This window comes from Hylaeus anthracinus, unplaced genomic scaffold (genome assembly GCF_026225885.1).
Source record: "Hylaeus anthracinus isolate JK02 unplaced genomic scaffold, UHH_iyHylAnth1.0_haploid 11982, whole genome shotgun sequence".
In the NCBI taxonomy this organism is placed as follows: Eukaryota; Metazoa; Arthropoda; class Insecta; order Hymenoptera; family Colletidae; genus Hylaeus; species Hylaeus anthracinus.
The window spans coordinates 12460936-12478401 of record NW_026534330.1 but is presented as its reverse complement, the minus strand read 5'-3'; the positions used below and the strand labels follow the sequence as shown (position 1 = coordinate 12478401).

At 38.5% G+C, this 17466-nt stretch overlaps 2 protein-coding genes across 4 annotated transcripts in view; one reads left to right on the top strand and one right to left on the bottom strand.

Moving 5' to 3' along the window:
- Positions 1 to 17466, top strand: part of LOC128886369 (tudor domain-containing protein 6) — a 229245-nt gene that overhangs the window by 191388 nt on the left and 20391 nt on the right. Inside the window, exon 1 of one of the 3 annotated variants that reach the window (XM_054141182.1) lies at positions 3688 to 3717. The exons of the other annotated variants lie outside the window; for them this stretch is intronic. Coding sequence (XP_053997157.1) covers positions 3697 to 3717 — 21 coding nt within the window. The 5' untranslated portion in view covers positions 3688 to 3696. Of the gene's footprint in view, positions 1 to 3687; positions 3718 to 17466 lie in introns of those variants that run through there. 3 annotated transcript variants of the gene reach the window in all.
- Positions 1 to 17466, bottom strand: part of LOC128886428 (uncharacterized) — an 82690-nt gene that overhangs the window by 57883 nt on the left and 7341 nt on the right. The window lies entirely within an intron of this gene.

Sequence of the window (17466 nt, the reverse complement as noted above, 5' to 3'; positions counted from 1 at the left end):
CCTAATGTTCCATCACGTTCATGAAAACTTACTTTTATGGAACGTGGCTCTTGTTTCGTTTTCCTACAATTCCCAGACGCGTATGCTCCTCGAATAAAATTCTAGACGGGTGTGTTTGCAGCTCGTCGTGAATAAAAATTTGGGAAAGGGGATTCTTAGTTAATTTATCATCTGTTTAATATTAAAATAAACCCATCGAGTCACAAGGGAACAAATGTTTCAGATGTCCAAGATCGTTAGAATCTTTTCACACGAAAACATTTAGTTTCTTTTAACTGGCAGCAGGATTTTCTCAGGATTCGTAATTAAAAATATATGATTTACGTTCTTTGATGTAACGCAGAAGGTTTGTGTCGTTCGTGAAAAATTTGGGAATAGATAAAGATTTCATACAAAATTTTTACACACGCTGGTAACTGCGTTCGTATAGGAGTATTTACGGCTCGAATTTGTCGCAGCGCTGTCAAACGTCATTACCTACCAATTTTGAATAAAACGAGTTAAATAATTCACCGAGATTTCGTGAAAGCACCTTTCATACCACGCACATTTCATTTGCTGCAATTTACTACGAAATCCATATGAAAATAATTTTCAAACATCGCTAAATGCAGTTTACGGTAATACCCTCCTCCCGACAAGAGTTATCAAACGGTATTAATGTCTTGTGTACAGCTATTCGTAATTAATCAGCTTCGATGCAGACTTTTGCAAAAATGCTTCTTGAACGTTGCTAATAATCTATGCTCAATATCCGATTGTTATTAACGAACGAGAGATGTTATCGAACAATCGAATAAAGCGTCGATAACGCGATTCTTTTTACCGAGAATCCTTCATAATTAGTTAATGATTTATTGGTTTGTCCATTGATGGTAAGTAGTAGTATAGTAGTACATAGAACGATAGTAACTTTCAAGGACCATTCTTGTCACGAATTTTATAGTTATTAAGCAATCGTCAAGGATTTCAGTGAGAATTATTGCTTTGCTCGATTGTTTGTTACATTCTATAAATGAATTATTAATTTTTACGACTCGTGAAGGATAGTATAGATCCTTGCAACATTCTAGACAAATTTCTATTACGATCTCGATTTTTATTAGACGATCATTGAGGATTTTAGTCTTGGCTACACGTTACTTCGTTAGAAATATTCGCTTTATTGTATTGTTTATTAACTTTTTGCATATAAATAATGGACCTTGGTACTCGTGGAAGATAGTATAGATCATTAGCAACATTCAAGAACCGTTGTTGATACGATTTCGATTGAAATTAAATAGTTATAAACGTTTTTCAGCGATTAGTAGGTGCAAAATTTAAATTTGACGCCAGTGGTGCCATCTAGCGGTTGGATCAGGGAAGCTCCGGTTGAGTAATAGGATAACAAAACGCTAGTGGAGGTCTACGCTTGAAACTGTGTGAGAGAGAAAGATATACCATGCGAGAAGGACAGAGAGCGCCGACGCTGGAAACAGCAGTGCGCATGCGCAGAGTACAGTCATTTGTTCATCGATTGTTTATCGATTAATTACAAATAAGTTATGAACTTTTGGGCACTCGAATTAAAGCTTAGGCTTCCAGGAATCTTCTTGTGTATGTGAATTGAATCCTTATGCACTATTTAAATAGTTAGAAACAATTTAAGGCAACCGTACTTCTGGCATAGTTCTGACTCCACCACTTGTCATCGCAATAATCGTTAATTAATCAATATTCTGCATATTATTTCTGCACTCTGACACTCGTGGAAAGTAGTTGGGATCCTTGGCGACATTTAAGGACTGTTTTCGATAGGATTTTGATTGAATCGAAATAGTTATGAACAATTTTCGGAAACTTTGCGCGAGTACTTCGAGCGTTGGCGAAAGCTGGAACGTGTCCTTGACGCGAAATTCGTTGAGAACTCGTTAAAACCAACCAAAATCGTAACGAAAACGGTCCTTGAATGTTGCCAAGGATCTAAGCTACCTTCCACGAGTGCCAAACTGCATCAAATATGTCCCTAATATTGATTAATTAACGATAATTGCAATGACCGGTGGCGTAGTCAGAACTACTTTGGAACTACGGTTGTTTTAAATTGTTTCTAACTATTCAAATAGTGCATACCGATACAATCCACTTATAGGAGAAGATTTCTAGAAGCCTAAGCTTTAATTCGAGTACGCAAAAGTTCATGAATTATTTGTGAATAATCGATAAACAATCGATAAACAAATGACTGTACTCTGCGCATGCGCACTGCTGTTTCCAGCGTCGGCGCTCTCTATCCTTCTCACACGGTGTATCTTTCTCTCTCGCACAATTTCAAGCGTAGACCTCCACTAGCGTTCTGTTATCCTATTACTCATCCGGAGCTTCCCTGATCCAACCGCTAGATGGCGCCACTAGCGCAAAATTTAAATTTTGCCCCTACTAATCGCCGAAAAACGTTTATAACTATTTAATTTCAATCGACATCGTATCAACAACGGTTCTTGATTGTTGCTAATAATCTATACTATCTTCCACGAGTATCAAGGTCCATTATTTATATGCAAAAAGTTAATAAACAATAGAATAAAGCGAATATTTCTAACGACGTAACATGTAGTTAAAACTGAAATCCTTGATAATCATTCAATACCAATGAAAATTGTGAGAAATTTTGTATAAGGAGTACAGAACTAAATAAACAATCTTGAGAAAGTTAACAAACAATCTAATAAAACGAGGTATGAACGGTGGCGCGAATCCTAGAATTCTTGATAATTTCTTGGTGACGGTCAGAATGGTTTTGAAATGTTGCTTTTGATCTATACTTTATACCAGGTATGCAAAAGTACATAAATTATCTTTAGAAAGTTAACAAATCAATGATAATACTCATAGCGACCAAACGAAAATATAAACAATTGGAATGATGATCTGATATTCACTCCACAGGCTCTAGATCGGTCATTAAATTGTTTTTATTATTTTTTTAATAAAACCTGCTCCAGTTTAAGCCTGATCACGTGGAGTAATTAGACGAGGAAAATTTCACGAGAAAAACGGGGACTCCTTTTTCGCCAAGAGATTCGAAACGAAGTTAGAGATCCTACTCAGATAGGAACTCGTCCACTCGTCGATCATCAGTTTCGCCGGTTCCCCGTGCACGATACACACTTGTCTGTATTGCCAGCACGTGACTTTGGTCCTAAGCTAGGTTTGCTACGTACAGACCACAATATAAAGGACGATACTTCGGAACGATAAAAACAAACAGTCGGGGCTAACCAGAACGAACCATGCGTTTCACGAAATAACGTTAACTCCGACACCGTCTGACCAGTCACGTGCGCCATACAAGCCTTTAAAATTCGACGTTTCTCTCTATCCACGACATCCTGGATACGTGCAAACACCTTCCCTCGGCTTCAAATAATTTTCGTCGTTCTTTCCTGACCGTGCTAGCTTACATTCGCCCCGAAAACCAAGCTCAGCGCCTTCACGTTTAAACACACCTCGATTATGGTGTCCGTGGGAGCGCGGAAAATGGATTCTGATACTTGGAACAGGTCACGTTTGCGTGGAAATATTGTCTGGCTAACTGAATTACTCAACACTGCTCGATGCGATACAAATTTTATTTCAACGTCAATTAGTATACAGTTTCCGCGACCTTTACTAACTTTCTTTATCTTTTTGTTTCAGGTAAGAGAACTCAAAATGATTTCAACCCCTAGTAAGGTAAGTGTGTAACATTCCTCGAATAAGGTGCCACTGCATTCAACATTTTTCAATTATTTTATTTATACTTGCTATGAATGATTTTTAGAATAAATAGAAATACTCTTGAAAAATACTTTTCATTATGAGAAGACGCTTTCGTGTGAAACGTAATGTAAATATGAAATGTTGAAAATGTTAAAAATGTTCATGAACCTTCGTGTAGGACTGACTTTTCTTATCTATTAAAGAGCATGTGTGAAACAGACCGAGATGAACACATTTCATCGAGAAAGTAATTAATTAAAACAATTAGCAGATTAACGGACAGTTTAAACCGTGTTCGTGCGTGTTCTCCCTAACAGTTTTTGCACTTCGCGTTAAACATATTTTCCGTCCTCGCAGCTTTTCTTTCTCGGACTCTTTCGTCGACAATTTAATCGTCGCCGTGGCTGACGAATTTCTGAGCCAGCGAGGATCAACGAGATTATCCGCCATAGGGAACACGTGCATGCGTTCGCGAAAACGTCTTGGGGAAACGTTTTTGCTCGTGATTACCCGAATTCGATCACTTTACTCGTTTCCTGGTGCTTCTCAGCTCGCGTCTTCAGCCGCGTCCGAGACCTGGCTTATTTCGTTAGGCGGGCTGAGTAGAAATGCATGGGAGAGTTTAGGGGATGATTTTTGGAGTTAAAACGAGACGAAAATATGGAACAAAGGAGCTTCGTTTGGCAGGAAATCGAATTTTAAAGTTACTCGAGTCAGATGCTATTGGATTCAATATCTTCGATCGTTTTGTTTGTACTTGCTATGCAAATTTTTATAGTTAACTCTTTGCACTCGAGAGGTAAGCAGTCACTACTAGGTTTTCTTTAGGTTTAATTTCTTTGGAACTCGAAGTGTCAATAAAATGATTGTCGTTAAGCCAAAGGTGACCTGATTCTCAAATCTCAAATTAGGGTTCTCCTTTTTTCGAAGTCAATAGAATGCTAAGAAAGCATCTCAAGTTGCTAAAGGATACCAGAAAGAAAGGCCTCGAGTGCAAAGGGTTAATATAAATACTCTTGAGAAATGTATATCGAATACTGTACATATATCACTCACGATACAAAAGAAGATAACTTCATCTTTTATGTGAAACATAATATAAATATTTTATTCAGACCCTTGAAATACTTTTAAGATGTACTATGCATCAAAGATACTCCATTTCGTATATAAAACATAATATAAATATTTTATTCAGACCAGGTTCACAATTGCTGCAGAATAATAGCCCCGTTCCGAAGTGCATAAATAAACAATTTATATTTTATTGGAGTCAATTCAAGTGGCAGAATTTTGTACACGTGTAGCTTCGTTTTCAAAGAAAAACCGTGGATCGATCTATACTAACAGATTAAAGGGGCTCGTAGTAAATTGTGGCGGAAACTACTAGAAAACTTTTCCAATTAAGGAAAAAATCCCTTAGCCTTTGAAGAGCCAGGTAACTTAGTCTAGGACGGTGAGGGTTCGCGTACCTTTGACTCGACGCGTAAGAATTTGCATGCACTGACGCGTCGATTTAATCTTTAATTTAAGAAACAGATCGATCGTTTCGCTTTCCTTTAAACTACAACGATTGCGAGCAATGTACTCTCATCTACAGGAGACTACAAGGACAGACAGTTCAATAAGTATTACAACATATATAGTGCAAAAGAGTATTTACGAAGTATGCTTGTTACAGTATTCATTTCTAATACGAGAAAATACATTCCGATTTGTTAAACAAAGAGATAATTAATTTAAATCGATCCTTCATTTTCTGTATGTAGCATCTTGCCCACGAAAAGAGAAAAAACAAGGAAATTACGATCTCGCACCACCGAATTAAAATAATTAACGATCGATTCCCCGCGAAATTGCTCAACGAGAACTACAATAGCGCATTCAGGAACGAGACACCAAAATTAGAGAGCACTTCAGTTCCTCATTGGCTGCCTTAAACAGATAATTCTCAGCCACGGTTACGCAACGAGGAAACTTGCTACGAAATTATCATAATTCGTCGCGAAACAGCACGTTTCAATATCAATCAAAGACTTCCGTTCTTCGTTGCGATGGAAATTGAAAAAATAAAAACGTATTTCGAAGAGAGTTTCGCTTCTTCTATTATTCAGAGGAATGAAAAAATGATTACTCGAACGTGAATGGGTTAGAGGAAATGGCCTGCGTGCGTGGACGTCTACTTTCTGACGTTTTCTCCTAGCGGAAACACGCGCGCGAAAATACAGCGTTACATTCTTTTTCCGAGCGACCCGCGAGTCAACTAATGACTCGCTCTCAGTAGTCATTGTTCATTGTTCGTCGATGTACATACACGTTGCGATAATCTACGCAACTTCCCTTTCAAGTATTTTTCTTTTACCTTGCCGAGTGGCCCCCATTGCGGCCGCCGAAAGGTGTTCAGCGTCCATTAAACGGCGAACTTGTTGCGTCGACGATGTCTCGAGCATAAACGATTGTTTCATGAATGCTTCGCGTTTCTTACTATCGTTGCAAAACACACTCGATCTCATAAATCTCCACTACGAACCTTGAGCTACGTTTTATTCAAAAAAGTCTACTAACTTTAACATTACAGGAGTCGTTATGAGAATTTTTTGGAGGAGGTAAGTATTAGATGAAATATATTTAAATTTTAGGGATGGACTTGTTGGTTAGTTGGTTGGGTTTGAGAATTTTTTTGGAGGTGGAAGTATTAGGTGGACTTTGTTTAAATTTTGGAAGTAGCTTTGTTGGTTACTTGATTGGGTTTGAGAATACTTTTTGAAGGGAAGTGTCAAGTGAAACATGTCTAAACTTCAGGTGTGGATTTGTTGGTTACTTGACTGGGTTTGAGAATTTTTATGGGTTCTTCGTAATGTTGGGGATTGATGAAACGTTTAAGTGGTGATTACAAACGACTGTTAGTATAAAACAGGAAACGTGAAATTGTGGCAAATGGGAATATTAAACGTATGCGAGAGATATGCACCTATGCAAATCGAAATATTGATATTACTCTATTAATTCATGAAACGTATTCCGTATACATATTGTATATGGTTGGCCAATTAGCGTACGCGATAAATGCATAAAATTCGAGGTCTAAATTATGAAGTCTAAAACGCTCCATACTATGCTCTTTCGAACTGCGCTCGTTATAATACAAGGTAATTAGAATTATTATCAGAATAAAATTATTTCCAACAGAACAAGCCTATCGCATAGCATCCACGCCCACGCGATATTGCTCATTGTTCGATCGTTGCGCAACGATCCTCCACGTGCTCGAGGAGAAAAAGATAAATCAAGAAGCGATCGCCTCAAAGAAATTCAGTTGGACGACCAGCCACGAGCGAAGATTGAAATACAATCTCGTAGATTCGTTTAGTTCGGCACCTAGTAATTCGCAATCTGCCTTTCGCCTGTTAGACCACTAGTCTGAGATAAACTTTCAATGAGGGAAAACGCCTAGCCGCAGCCTCGTTCTACAGGGTGTACCTGAAACTCTATTAACGAAGATGCCATTGATCTGTGCGTCTCTGGGTTCATTGACGCTTCCATTAAGCGTCGCGTTCGAAATAACTTTCTATAGAATGATTGATACGCGAATAGGGTGATACTTTCGTAGCATCGCGAAAAATACGAAGAAGAAAACTGAAGAAAAGCAGGTAGATCTTGGAATTTTAACGCTGAAACGTGTCAAACTTAAGGGAGTCATCCCATGTGACGGCCGTTCGTTTATAAGGTTTTTTTCGGAATTTTGTATAGCGAAATAAGAAAACACAGAGCTTTCAAATTTTTACTATATATTTATTCAGTCTTTAACTGTAACTTTGAATTTTTTTAAGCAAAAATATAATGTAGATCACGAGATTTATCGCTCGTATGTAAAAAAAAAAGGTAGGTGAACGGCGTCCATGTTTCCGGCAGACTGGCTAATCTGAAATAAAAAAAAAACAAATTGCATGTTAATCTGTAGATGGATGGCTATCGCCGGAACTAGGAGTTTTAAAAAATCTTGAAAATTTAATTTTTTATATGCTTTTAAACATTAAGACCCAAAATTTCATGATATTTTACGACTACTTATTTATGAAAAAAGAAAAACTGTTCAATATTTGTTAAAAATCCTAGTTCCGGCGATAACCATCCATCTACAGATTAACATGCAATTTGTTTTTCTTATTTCAGACTAGCCAGTCTGCCGGTATCATGGATGCCGTTCACCTACCTTTTTTTTACATTGGTACCATACGAGCGATAAATCTCCCGAACCACATTATATTTTTGCCCCAAAAAATTCAAAGTTACAGTTAAAGGTCGAATAAATATATAGTAAAAATTTGGAAACTGTGTTTTTTCATTTCGCTATAAAAAATTCCGAAAAAAACCTTTAAAAAACGACCGTAACACGGATGACCCCTTAAAAAATTGAATTCTGCAAAGTGTACGATTTTGAAAACGATATTGAGAGCTCGCGATGTGGATTTCGTTACGAAAGAATCATGTTTTAAATTACGTCGCTTTTGAGTTGATTCCTTGTATGGTATGCTACTTGAAGAACGAATTTTGACCCAAATGTACCATTCTGTGATGTACAGGATGGCCCAAAAAACTAGTCCAAGCTCTTTTGCTAAACCAAGAAACAAAATCAATTGAATTCCGCCGTAGAGAGTTATTTTTAGATAACACACTCCCTTTTATGCAGCTGTGGACGAAAGATAAATCCTTAGGATCTCTGAAAAAGCAGATCCACAAAACATTCGCAACAGTAATTGTAAATCCGCCCTCCGCGTTACATATTTAACGTGGAACTTGTTAACGCTTGGACCCGAGCTGGAGTTAATTACCAGTGTTATTAAATCTTGTCAAGAGCAGGTTGTTTTGATTAAATATCTAAGATTAAATATCTATCTAAGGCTAGAACGTCGAGGCTTTTAACAGGATCCTTCCTGGGTCTTTGACGGTACGATTAAAGGTGTACTTTGAGCACGCATTCCTCCTTCATTGGGCGCAGGATTCGCTAATGAATCCTTCAGATTCTTAGGGTGAGAAAAAACTTGTCGCAATATTATTACGCGGATCGTCGCGTGCAAGTTCGCTCGAGGAACATCGACCTCCAACCTCGCTCTTTGTCGTCGCGCTCGGTCGCGAAAAATAACATTCCGTCGACGATTCATCGGGCGGCTGTTTTCAAAGGAACGACGAAACGAAGACGTCGTTAACCAGACGCGATGTCTCCGTGCAAACAATAATTTCGTCCAGAATCACATTACGAGCGCTGTGTATTATGTTAAAACTTTCCAAAATTTTCGTCACGACGCGGAAACTTTTGCGCCCATGTACGCACGCCCAAACTAAGATATTCATCCTAAGGAAACGAAGTTTCAAAGACGACGAGCCTGCCCCAAGGAACACATCCACAGGATCGACTTTAAATTACATTCATTATAGGTCCCCCGGTGACATTGTTTCATTCGTCGAGCGAAGGAATGACGCGACTACGAGAGCGAAAACACTTTTTGCCGTCGATTTCGGTGGGACTCATGCGCGCCATTTTATTCAGATTGGGGTACGGGCTGGTCCACGCTTTATTAGGGGGGTTTAAGTCATCGTTTCGCTGGGTTCGAGTTTGTTTGGAAAGTACAATGGTTAGAAGATGAGAGATACTTTCGTTGAAATTTCATTTCTTTGTCTATGTACAGTTTACATAAACAACCTCAGTCATTATAGGTACATTGATTCTTGAATTGTCAATTGTATAGTTTCATTTGACACTAATCTTTCGATTATTAGTATAAATAGTCGCATAAATCCCTCTGGATCTGGAGTAACCAAAGAAGGTTTCCCGAAAGAAAACCACTTTATCTCTGTAGAAATATGAATTTACGTAAATATTCTCAGCCACTATAGGTACATTGATCCTTGAATTGTCAATTGTATAGTTTCATTTGACACTAATCTTTCGATTATCAGTATAATCAGTTACATAAATCCTCCTGGATCTTCAGTGACCGAATGTTTCTCGAATCTGTGGAGTGGAACGTCACCACCTTTCAAACGTGGTTATTCATTCTCTTTAGTTCGCCAATACGAAATCCATTTGTATCGTAAACACACGCGAACCAGATTTTCGCGGACAGACGGGAACCTGAGCGTTTTCCGATGCAAATAGAGCCGAGCCGGGACGGAAAGTCGTCCAGCGAGGCTGGAGCGGCGAAACCGTTTTCTCGATGGAGTCAAGGTTACGCGATCATAAGCCCAGATCGATAGGCAGCCCCAACAGGGATTTCCAGTTTTGTGAAAACGAGACCGACCACCGCTGGAAACTTTCGACCCGATTTATTTCCTAGATCTCGTTTAATAGCGTAACGCGGTCCCTTCCGGCTTTGGAAAGCTTCCGAGGAGCTGGACGTCGTCGTCTCGGCGCGACTAAAGGAACGAAAAACGACGCTACCAAGCTCGTGATCTACTCCGCCAGAAATTACTAACGTCGGCCACGATGGGGCCATCGTTTATCCATTCTCTTCCGACGCAGATTTCTCGTTTTCTGCCAACTTCTAGCGTGGATTTATTTCCTTCGGAAAAATTAGGTGTTCCGAGTCTATACCTGCTAGAGAGTGACCTTTAAGGGGCCAGAACGCTCTAACATTTTTTTGCGAATCGGTCTCTCGTGGTACTTTTCTCTGAAGATACGTATTTCAAGAATTTTGTGTAAAAATTTGAGAAGGAAATGTGTAGAATTGTATGAGTGTTGCTCACTCGCACCGAAAATTAATACCGAAAATTAGAAAACAATTCGTGACAGTTTCTTAACCCTTTCAGTGCCTAGGAGCGATATATCGCTGCTCATTTTTGTTTACAATCATGCATCTTTGCTTAAAATTGTCTGCCATTTCTTGGATACCTACGTATGAAAATTTCCTTTGCCACTCAAAGGATTAATAAACATTTGCCACGTACACTTCTCTTACGAGAGATACGTATAGATGACAGTGATCTTCACTAAAGTATTTAAAAAATCAATTTTGAATGGCAAGCGTCAAAGAAAATAAATTCGAATGAAATGTTTGAACTTCGATGGTCACAAAAAATAAATGTTACGATGTTTGATTACGTAGTTTCCAATAGTCTGTAAATAAAATCTAACCACAGTAGAAATTTACAAGAGTACTAGTGTGACAGTGAACGTGTTAGAAACGTCATCATAGTGTTCTGCCCAAAGAAAATTGCACCAACGATCAGACCCACCCAAGAACCTTGCTCGAGGACTTTTCCAAGCTTTTCCAAGTAGCTAGGAATTCCAGTACCTAGATCCAGTGACTAGTACAGCCTCGCAGCCATATAAGAAGCGCATAGCGAAACTATCGCAACGATCGCTCGTTCCGGGATGATCAGGCCGCTTCCACGCGTCGATTTCAAAAATCCTAACATCGACCCAACGAAATCGAGTAACGTCGCCGTGCAGTCGCGAAATTAGCATTCCATCGCGCGTAACTAGTTCAGAGATAACAAATAACGCGAAGCGCAACCTTCTGCGCCTCGAGTTTCCAGATCTCACCTACTCGCCACGGATGAACGCACTTTCGTGTCGTTGGTATAGCCGCCTCCATTCAGAGCAGACGTTTACACGCACGGTGAAAGGAAAAATACGTTTGGATGACGCGTATTCCTGACCGCGAGAACGAGACGTGCCAGAACGTTGCAGCGTTCCGACGAATAACTCGAGTACTCGAGCGAATTGGATCAGCTGTCCCTCGATCGGGGATCGAGATGACGAAGAACAACTGGCGTTACTACTCGAGGAATGGTGATAAATGAAATCACATTATCGCAATTGGCCGAGAAACCACGTGTAAATGGTTCACGGTTGGATGGGGACCTGTGGCTAAGCTCGTAGTGGGACAGTTGAGTAATTGGGTGTCGCGGATTGATTTGGAAGGATTTGATGAGATGTGGATGCGGGAAGGGTGGGAATATTGTCTCCACTTGGGTGGTCGAGGTTCAAGCAGGGCAGATATAGGGGGTGTAGAAAGTACTCGTACACCGATCAATTTCCAAAACAACTATGTAAAATTGTAATTTATTAAGTTATTTTTGATAAACAATGACATTCTACATATTCTCGGAAATCTCTAGAATAGATAGATTACCAAAAAAAATAGCTATTTATGTAAGTTGCGAAATTAACAAGAAAAAAACAATTAATCGATAGAAATGTTGAAGCAATAACTATTCGCACAACTGTTTAATTTTTAAAACTTCATTACAAAAATTGAAATTTACATTAATTTACTGTACTGGTTCGTCATAAGAATCGTACAAATACTTATTGCTTCTATACTTTTACCCACTTTTCGCATTTTTTGGTTAATTTCACAAATTATAGTAACTAGTAAATGTTGTTTGGACTATATCTATCTTAGAGATTTCCGAGAATATATAAAATATCATTGATAAAATAAGAAGTTAAGAAACTACAATTTCCCCAAAACTTTGGGGGGAAATTGATCGGTGTACGAATACATTCTACACCCACTGTAAGTATGAACTCAAGCGTGTAGGATTCAGAACCCAAACGTGTACGAGTCAAGACTATTTTGGAAAAGAGCAGTGGCATGGTGTTTAACACGTCATTGCCTCGTCGCCCCCATAGGGGTGACAGGGATTTTAATTAAAGAATTAAATATTAGGGGGACCAGAAAGTAATGTCGTATCTTTTACATTAAATTCAAACAAATAAATTTATAACAAGTTTGTATTTTTAATCAATTATGTAATCGTCCTCGTTATCAACAACCTTTTGTTATCTAGTGTGCAAATTTTCAATATCTGAACGATAACAATCAACTGGTATACGATGAGCTGATATATGATAAACAAGTATTGACATTCACAGAAACGACATTACTTTCTGCTCTCCCTAATAAATTAAATCTGAAAGTGAGGTGTTAACAAAAAATAATATTGGTAAGAGGTCGTAGAACTAAATACTACTACGAATGTTGGATTACACCGTTTTTAATTGTATAGACAACAAATTTAGCCTCGTAGAAATTTTCACAATTATTAGTCTGGTAATCTACGTGTTAAGATATGGATTTCATGTTTCAAAGTAACGAAGGACGTAGTTAAAATAGACTCGGGTGGAAAACACATCACAGTTATACCTACAATATACCCAAGATCGTTCAAGTTAAGAACACGTGCATCTTCATGTCTCAGCATACATTTAATTTTTCCCTGTGGACAATATAATATACTACTTCACTTTTATTTCTCTCCATTTTCGATTTCTTCCCCCAAAAAATCATTTACTGATTAACTATAGCGAACAACGCGAGGACTACTTCTGATTTTCCTGGTCGATCCGTGACGCGCGCACCAACCGAGGTGAATTCGTTTATAGGTTGAAAAATGGTAATTATAAATTCTGAATAGATTACCGTGGGAGGTAATAATTAAAAGGAGCGTTGCCAATTATAATTAAAGATTAATTATTGGCAATAATTGTCGTGAATATTCTGCGCAATTCGCCTCAATACGGACGACTCGAAATATGTCTATTGCAAGAACTAGTTCCGCTCTTCCCGTGAATAATATCCCATTTTTGGGAAGCAACCCGGCATACGTCATAAATTCGCTACAAATTGGCAAATACTATAATATCTTCGATGGCAAGTCCCTGGAATCCTATGAAATTCTTCAAATATTAATCGTTTATCGTGGCACGCAATGGCCCCCGTGATTAAAGCTTCCATAATATCGACGCGCTGAATTCATAATTTTACTTTGGAGCTGCAACGTGCACGCCGTTAAAGTTGGGTTAATTAATACGTTTGTTTCCAGTCATTCTGAATCGTATTATTTTCACAAAGATGAATTATTCACGCGCAACATATTGGTTCGCTAATACATTTACATTCGAATGAAAGGATATATAAATCGCCTCGGATGCACGCCACAAACGTAATTATTGAAACGAATTAAAGGACTACATAATTCTAGCTCGCATTCGTAGTTTTTTGCCAATCACGATCACGAGTTATTACTGCACAAAACGATACACTTATATTGGCTTGAAAGGGCAAAAAGTATTTCAAATATAATATATTGGGCTGTCTGGAAAGTTCATGCCAATTTTTAGTAGGCGGTAAAAGTCTGAATATATCGGAATGACTGAAAACAAATAACATGTATGTATACATTCCTTAAAAGGTGGAAAGGTTGTGGAACAAAATGGTACATGTATAATTCAATAAATACATGTATATATATTATATGCCTTTGAATTTTTCTTAAAAATAGACATGAAGTTTCCGGACAACCCAATAGCAATTCGATAGAAAAGTAATACAAAAATTTACGAAAATCTTTTAAATTCATTTTAAAGCTCAAGGAGGAACGAGGAACTTAAATTCCACGGGTAAAAAGTTAACCCTTTGCACTCGAGAGGTAACTCTCAGTCACCATAGGTTTCACACAGCAAATCTGCAATACCTAATGTTTCTTTAGGTTTAATTTCTTTGAAGCTCGAAGTGTCAATAAAATGAATGTCAGCGAGGTACAGGTGACTTTATTTTCAAATCTAGATAGCTTAGAATTCATGGCAATAGAATTCTAAGAAACATCTCGAGTTGCTGGTAAATACCAGAAAAAAAGGTTTCGAGTGCAAAGGGTTAACCCTCTTCTCTACCTTACAAAGTGAAATCTTGTCTCGTTCCTCAACTGCAAGAAGATGGCCTCTGGCGACCCTCGAGTCGCCTGATTAATCGTTCTCTAATTCTCGAATGTCCCCAGGAGCGATCTCTCTTCCACGACACACATTTTAATTAATATATTTACAAAGACATCGTCTCGTTCCAGCAATTACTTCGCGAACAAAATCCTTGTAAACGTACCTACAACAGTCAAACCTAAATGAGAATTCGCTTTACTCTGCAAGTAATGTATAACGCACGCTTTACTTTCAATATTTTTTTATATCACTCCATACTGGGTGCACGTATTTCTCGCATCTTTAAATTTCCTGTAAATGCATAAAAATCCGCGGTCTATTTATTTTCCTTGATTTTCCTAGATTAATTTTCCCCAGGCCTCTGCAGCAACGCGCGTGCAACGAGGACGCAACCCTGTTGCGTGGCCGTCCACGTAGCGTCGGTTCGTTCGCACGTGTATGTATTATACAAAAGTATCGGCGGGATCGGTGCATTCACGCGGCGCGTAGGAGTCGCGGATTATGCACCTATGCATTATTGTCACCGTTGGTTTGCCCGCGTGACGTCGAAATGGAATTTATCGTGGCAGGCTTCGAACGACGACGAGTCACGCGTCGCTCTCTCGAACAGATTTATTTGCGCGGACTGGACAACGGGCAACATCGAAAATAAATTCCACGATATAAAAAAATAAAACCGACGGTACGCGCGATCGCCCTGCGGTCCCATTCGTTGTTTCGTTTCGTTTCACGGACCCTGAGAAGTGTGTATCTATCGCGACTATCGCGGTGCGTTATTGGCATGGATCGACATGCAACTTGACGGTCGCGGTGTGGAAATTAATATGCTGGAGGTGGGTTTTATTAGGGGTTACATGGTCTTTGAGGGCCAAAACAGAAACCACATTTTCTATTCGGGGGACCAGAAAGTAATGTCGTTTCTGTGAATGTCAATACTTGTTTATCATATATCAGCTCATCGTATACCAGTTGATTGTTATCGTTCAGATATTGAAAATTTGCACACTAGATAACAAAAGGTTGTTGATAACGAGGGCGATTACATAATTGATTAAAAATAAAAACTTGTTATAAATTTATTTGTTTAAATTTAATGTAAAAGATACGACATTACTTTCTGGTCCCCCTAATATAAATATTTCGAACAAACTTGCCCTCACTGCCAAAAATAATCCTCTACCTCGCTAATACTGCCTCTACCCTAAGGGGTTACATGGTTTTTGAAGACCAAAAAGAAAGCACATTTTCTATAAATATTTCGAACAAACTGCCAAAAATAATTCTCTACCTCGCTAATACTGCCTTTTGAGAGCCAAAAAGAAAGCAAATTTTCTACAAATTTTGTCGAAGAAACTAAATGAATTATATTATTTTAACTTATGTTATTCGAAAGAGTAACATTTCAACAATATTTCATAAATTTTTCATTAAAAAATATTCGGAAATGTAAGCTGGTTTCCGAAGATCCTTTTGAAAAAGCTACCGTCTGGTCAGGATAGCTCGCGATAGCTTTGAAATAAAATAAAAACAGATATTTTTTATTAGTACGCGAGTATAGCTCGTGATTAAACGAAGAATTTTTCTGAAGATACATGGACTAGATTTGACAGAAAATCGGACATTTTTGCATAAAACTTTGCTAAAAATTAAAATTTCAATTTTTTTTTTTAATTCTCCCTTCAATCACGAGTTATATTCGCGTACTAATTAAAAATATTTGTTTTTTTTACTCTCTCAGTACCTACAGCAAATTTCTTTGAAATCTCACGTGCCCTTGCTCTCGATTGCAGAGGACAAGGGATTGAAACGTTAAAACGGCCATCCACGCGAAATACACGTCGCGGTAAGCCTGTTTCCAGTCCGCCAGATTTTCCGTTTCGCGGTCACCCATTTGATCCCGCGAGCGTATAATGGCCGATTCCAATAAAAAGTGGAAACCCCGTCGATTTCTCTCAGAAGGAATTGTGCGGTTCACGCATGACAAAAATATTACGCTCGCGGGTGCGCTGTCGTTCGGTGTTTCGCGCAAAAGAAACCCCGACGATCTTCGTTTTTGTTTTCGTTGCTCGCGGACGCGGTCTTCTCTATTTTTCCTTCCTTTGGTTGCTTCTTCTCATCGACGACACATCGCGACGAAACAATAACTAAACAGAGAACGAAAAGGTGGAAAGCTGTTCTCTGCTATAAGAAAGAACTAGTTAAAGTTTCGAGGAAAATGTCTAAAGGATTTTCTATCGTTTTATGTTTGATCAATTCAATGTGAATTAATACTAGATTTACGGGAGATTTCTTATCGGTAAACTGCAGATATTTATGCAAGTCAATGGAGTTCCTCGATAAATAAATTAGAATTAACCTAAATAAAGATATACCCATTAGAACTGAATCAGGCAAGTAGTATTATCGTTCTGGTAATTGGCAGTGTCGGTTGTTATCGCGGTTATTTGGGAAAATCGATGAAATCGTGCTTGGGGTGTAGCGTGCTGATAATGCGCCTTATCGAATTCTCTCTAACAATAAGTAATACAGGTTGGCTGGCTAACAGTTACCAACCGAATGCCTCCGACACTGTGTCAATGAAAATTGTGGAATGAAAATTTCGTACAAATTTGGAATAACAAATATAAAAGTAACAATTTACAAGCTCTTTTTTCGCGACGTCACCAAGAAGACTTCGCTCGTTTACATAAATTTGACGTGCCACGTTAATTGCGCGCTAGGCATTAGTCGCGAATGTTTTAACTTTCCAATCCGGGCTCCTAAAAATGGAACACGATGGTCTGCATCCCCTAATTAACTCGCTCCGGTGCGAGCATACATGAATTTCAGAAAACAAGAAATCTTCTTAACCGTGGTTCCGTCGAAAAGTGAAAAAAAAAGCCTCGCGAAAAGTCGTGTCGGTAGAAAAAAACGGCCATTTTTCACGATTCAAAATAGAGTTCCCTTAATTTCCCAGGGACGTCATTAGCAGGTAGACTTGTCTTCCAGTATTACATATCCAC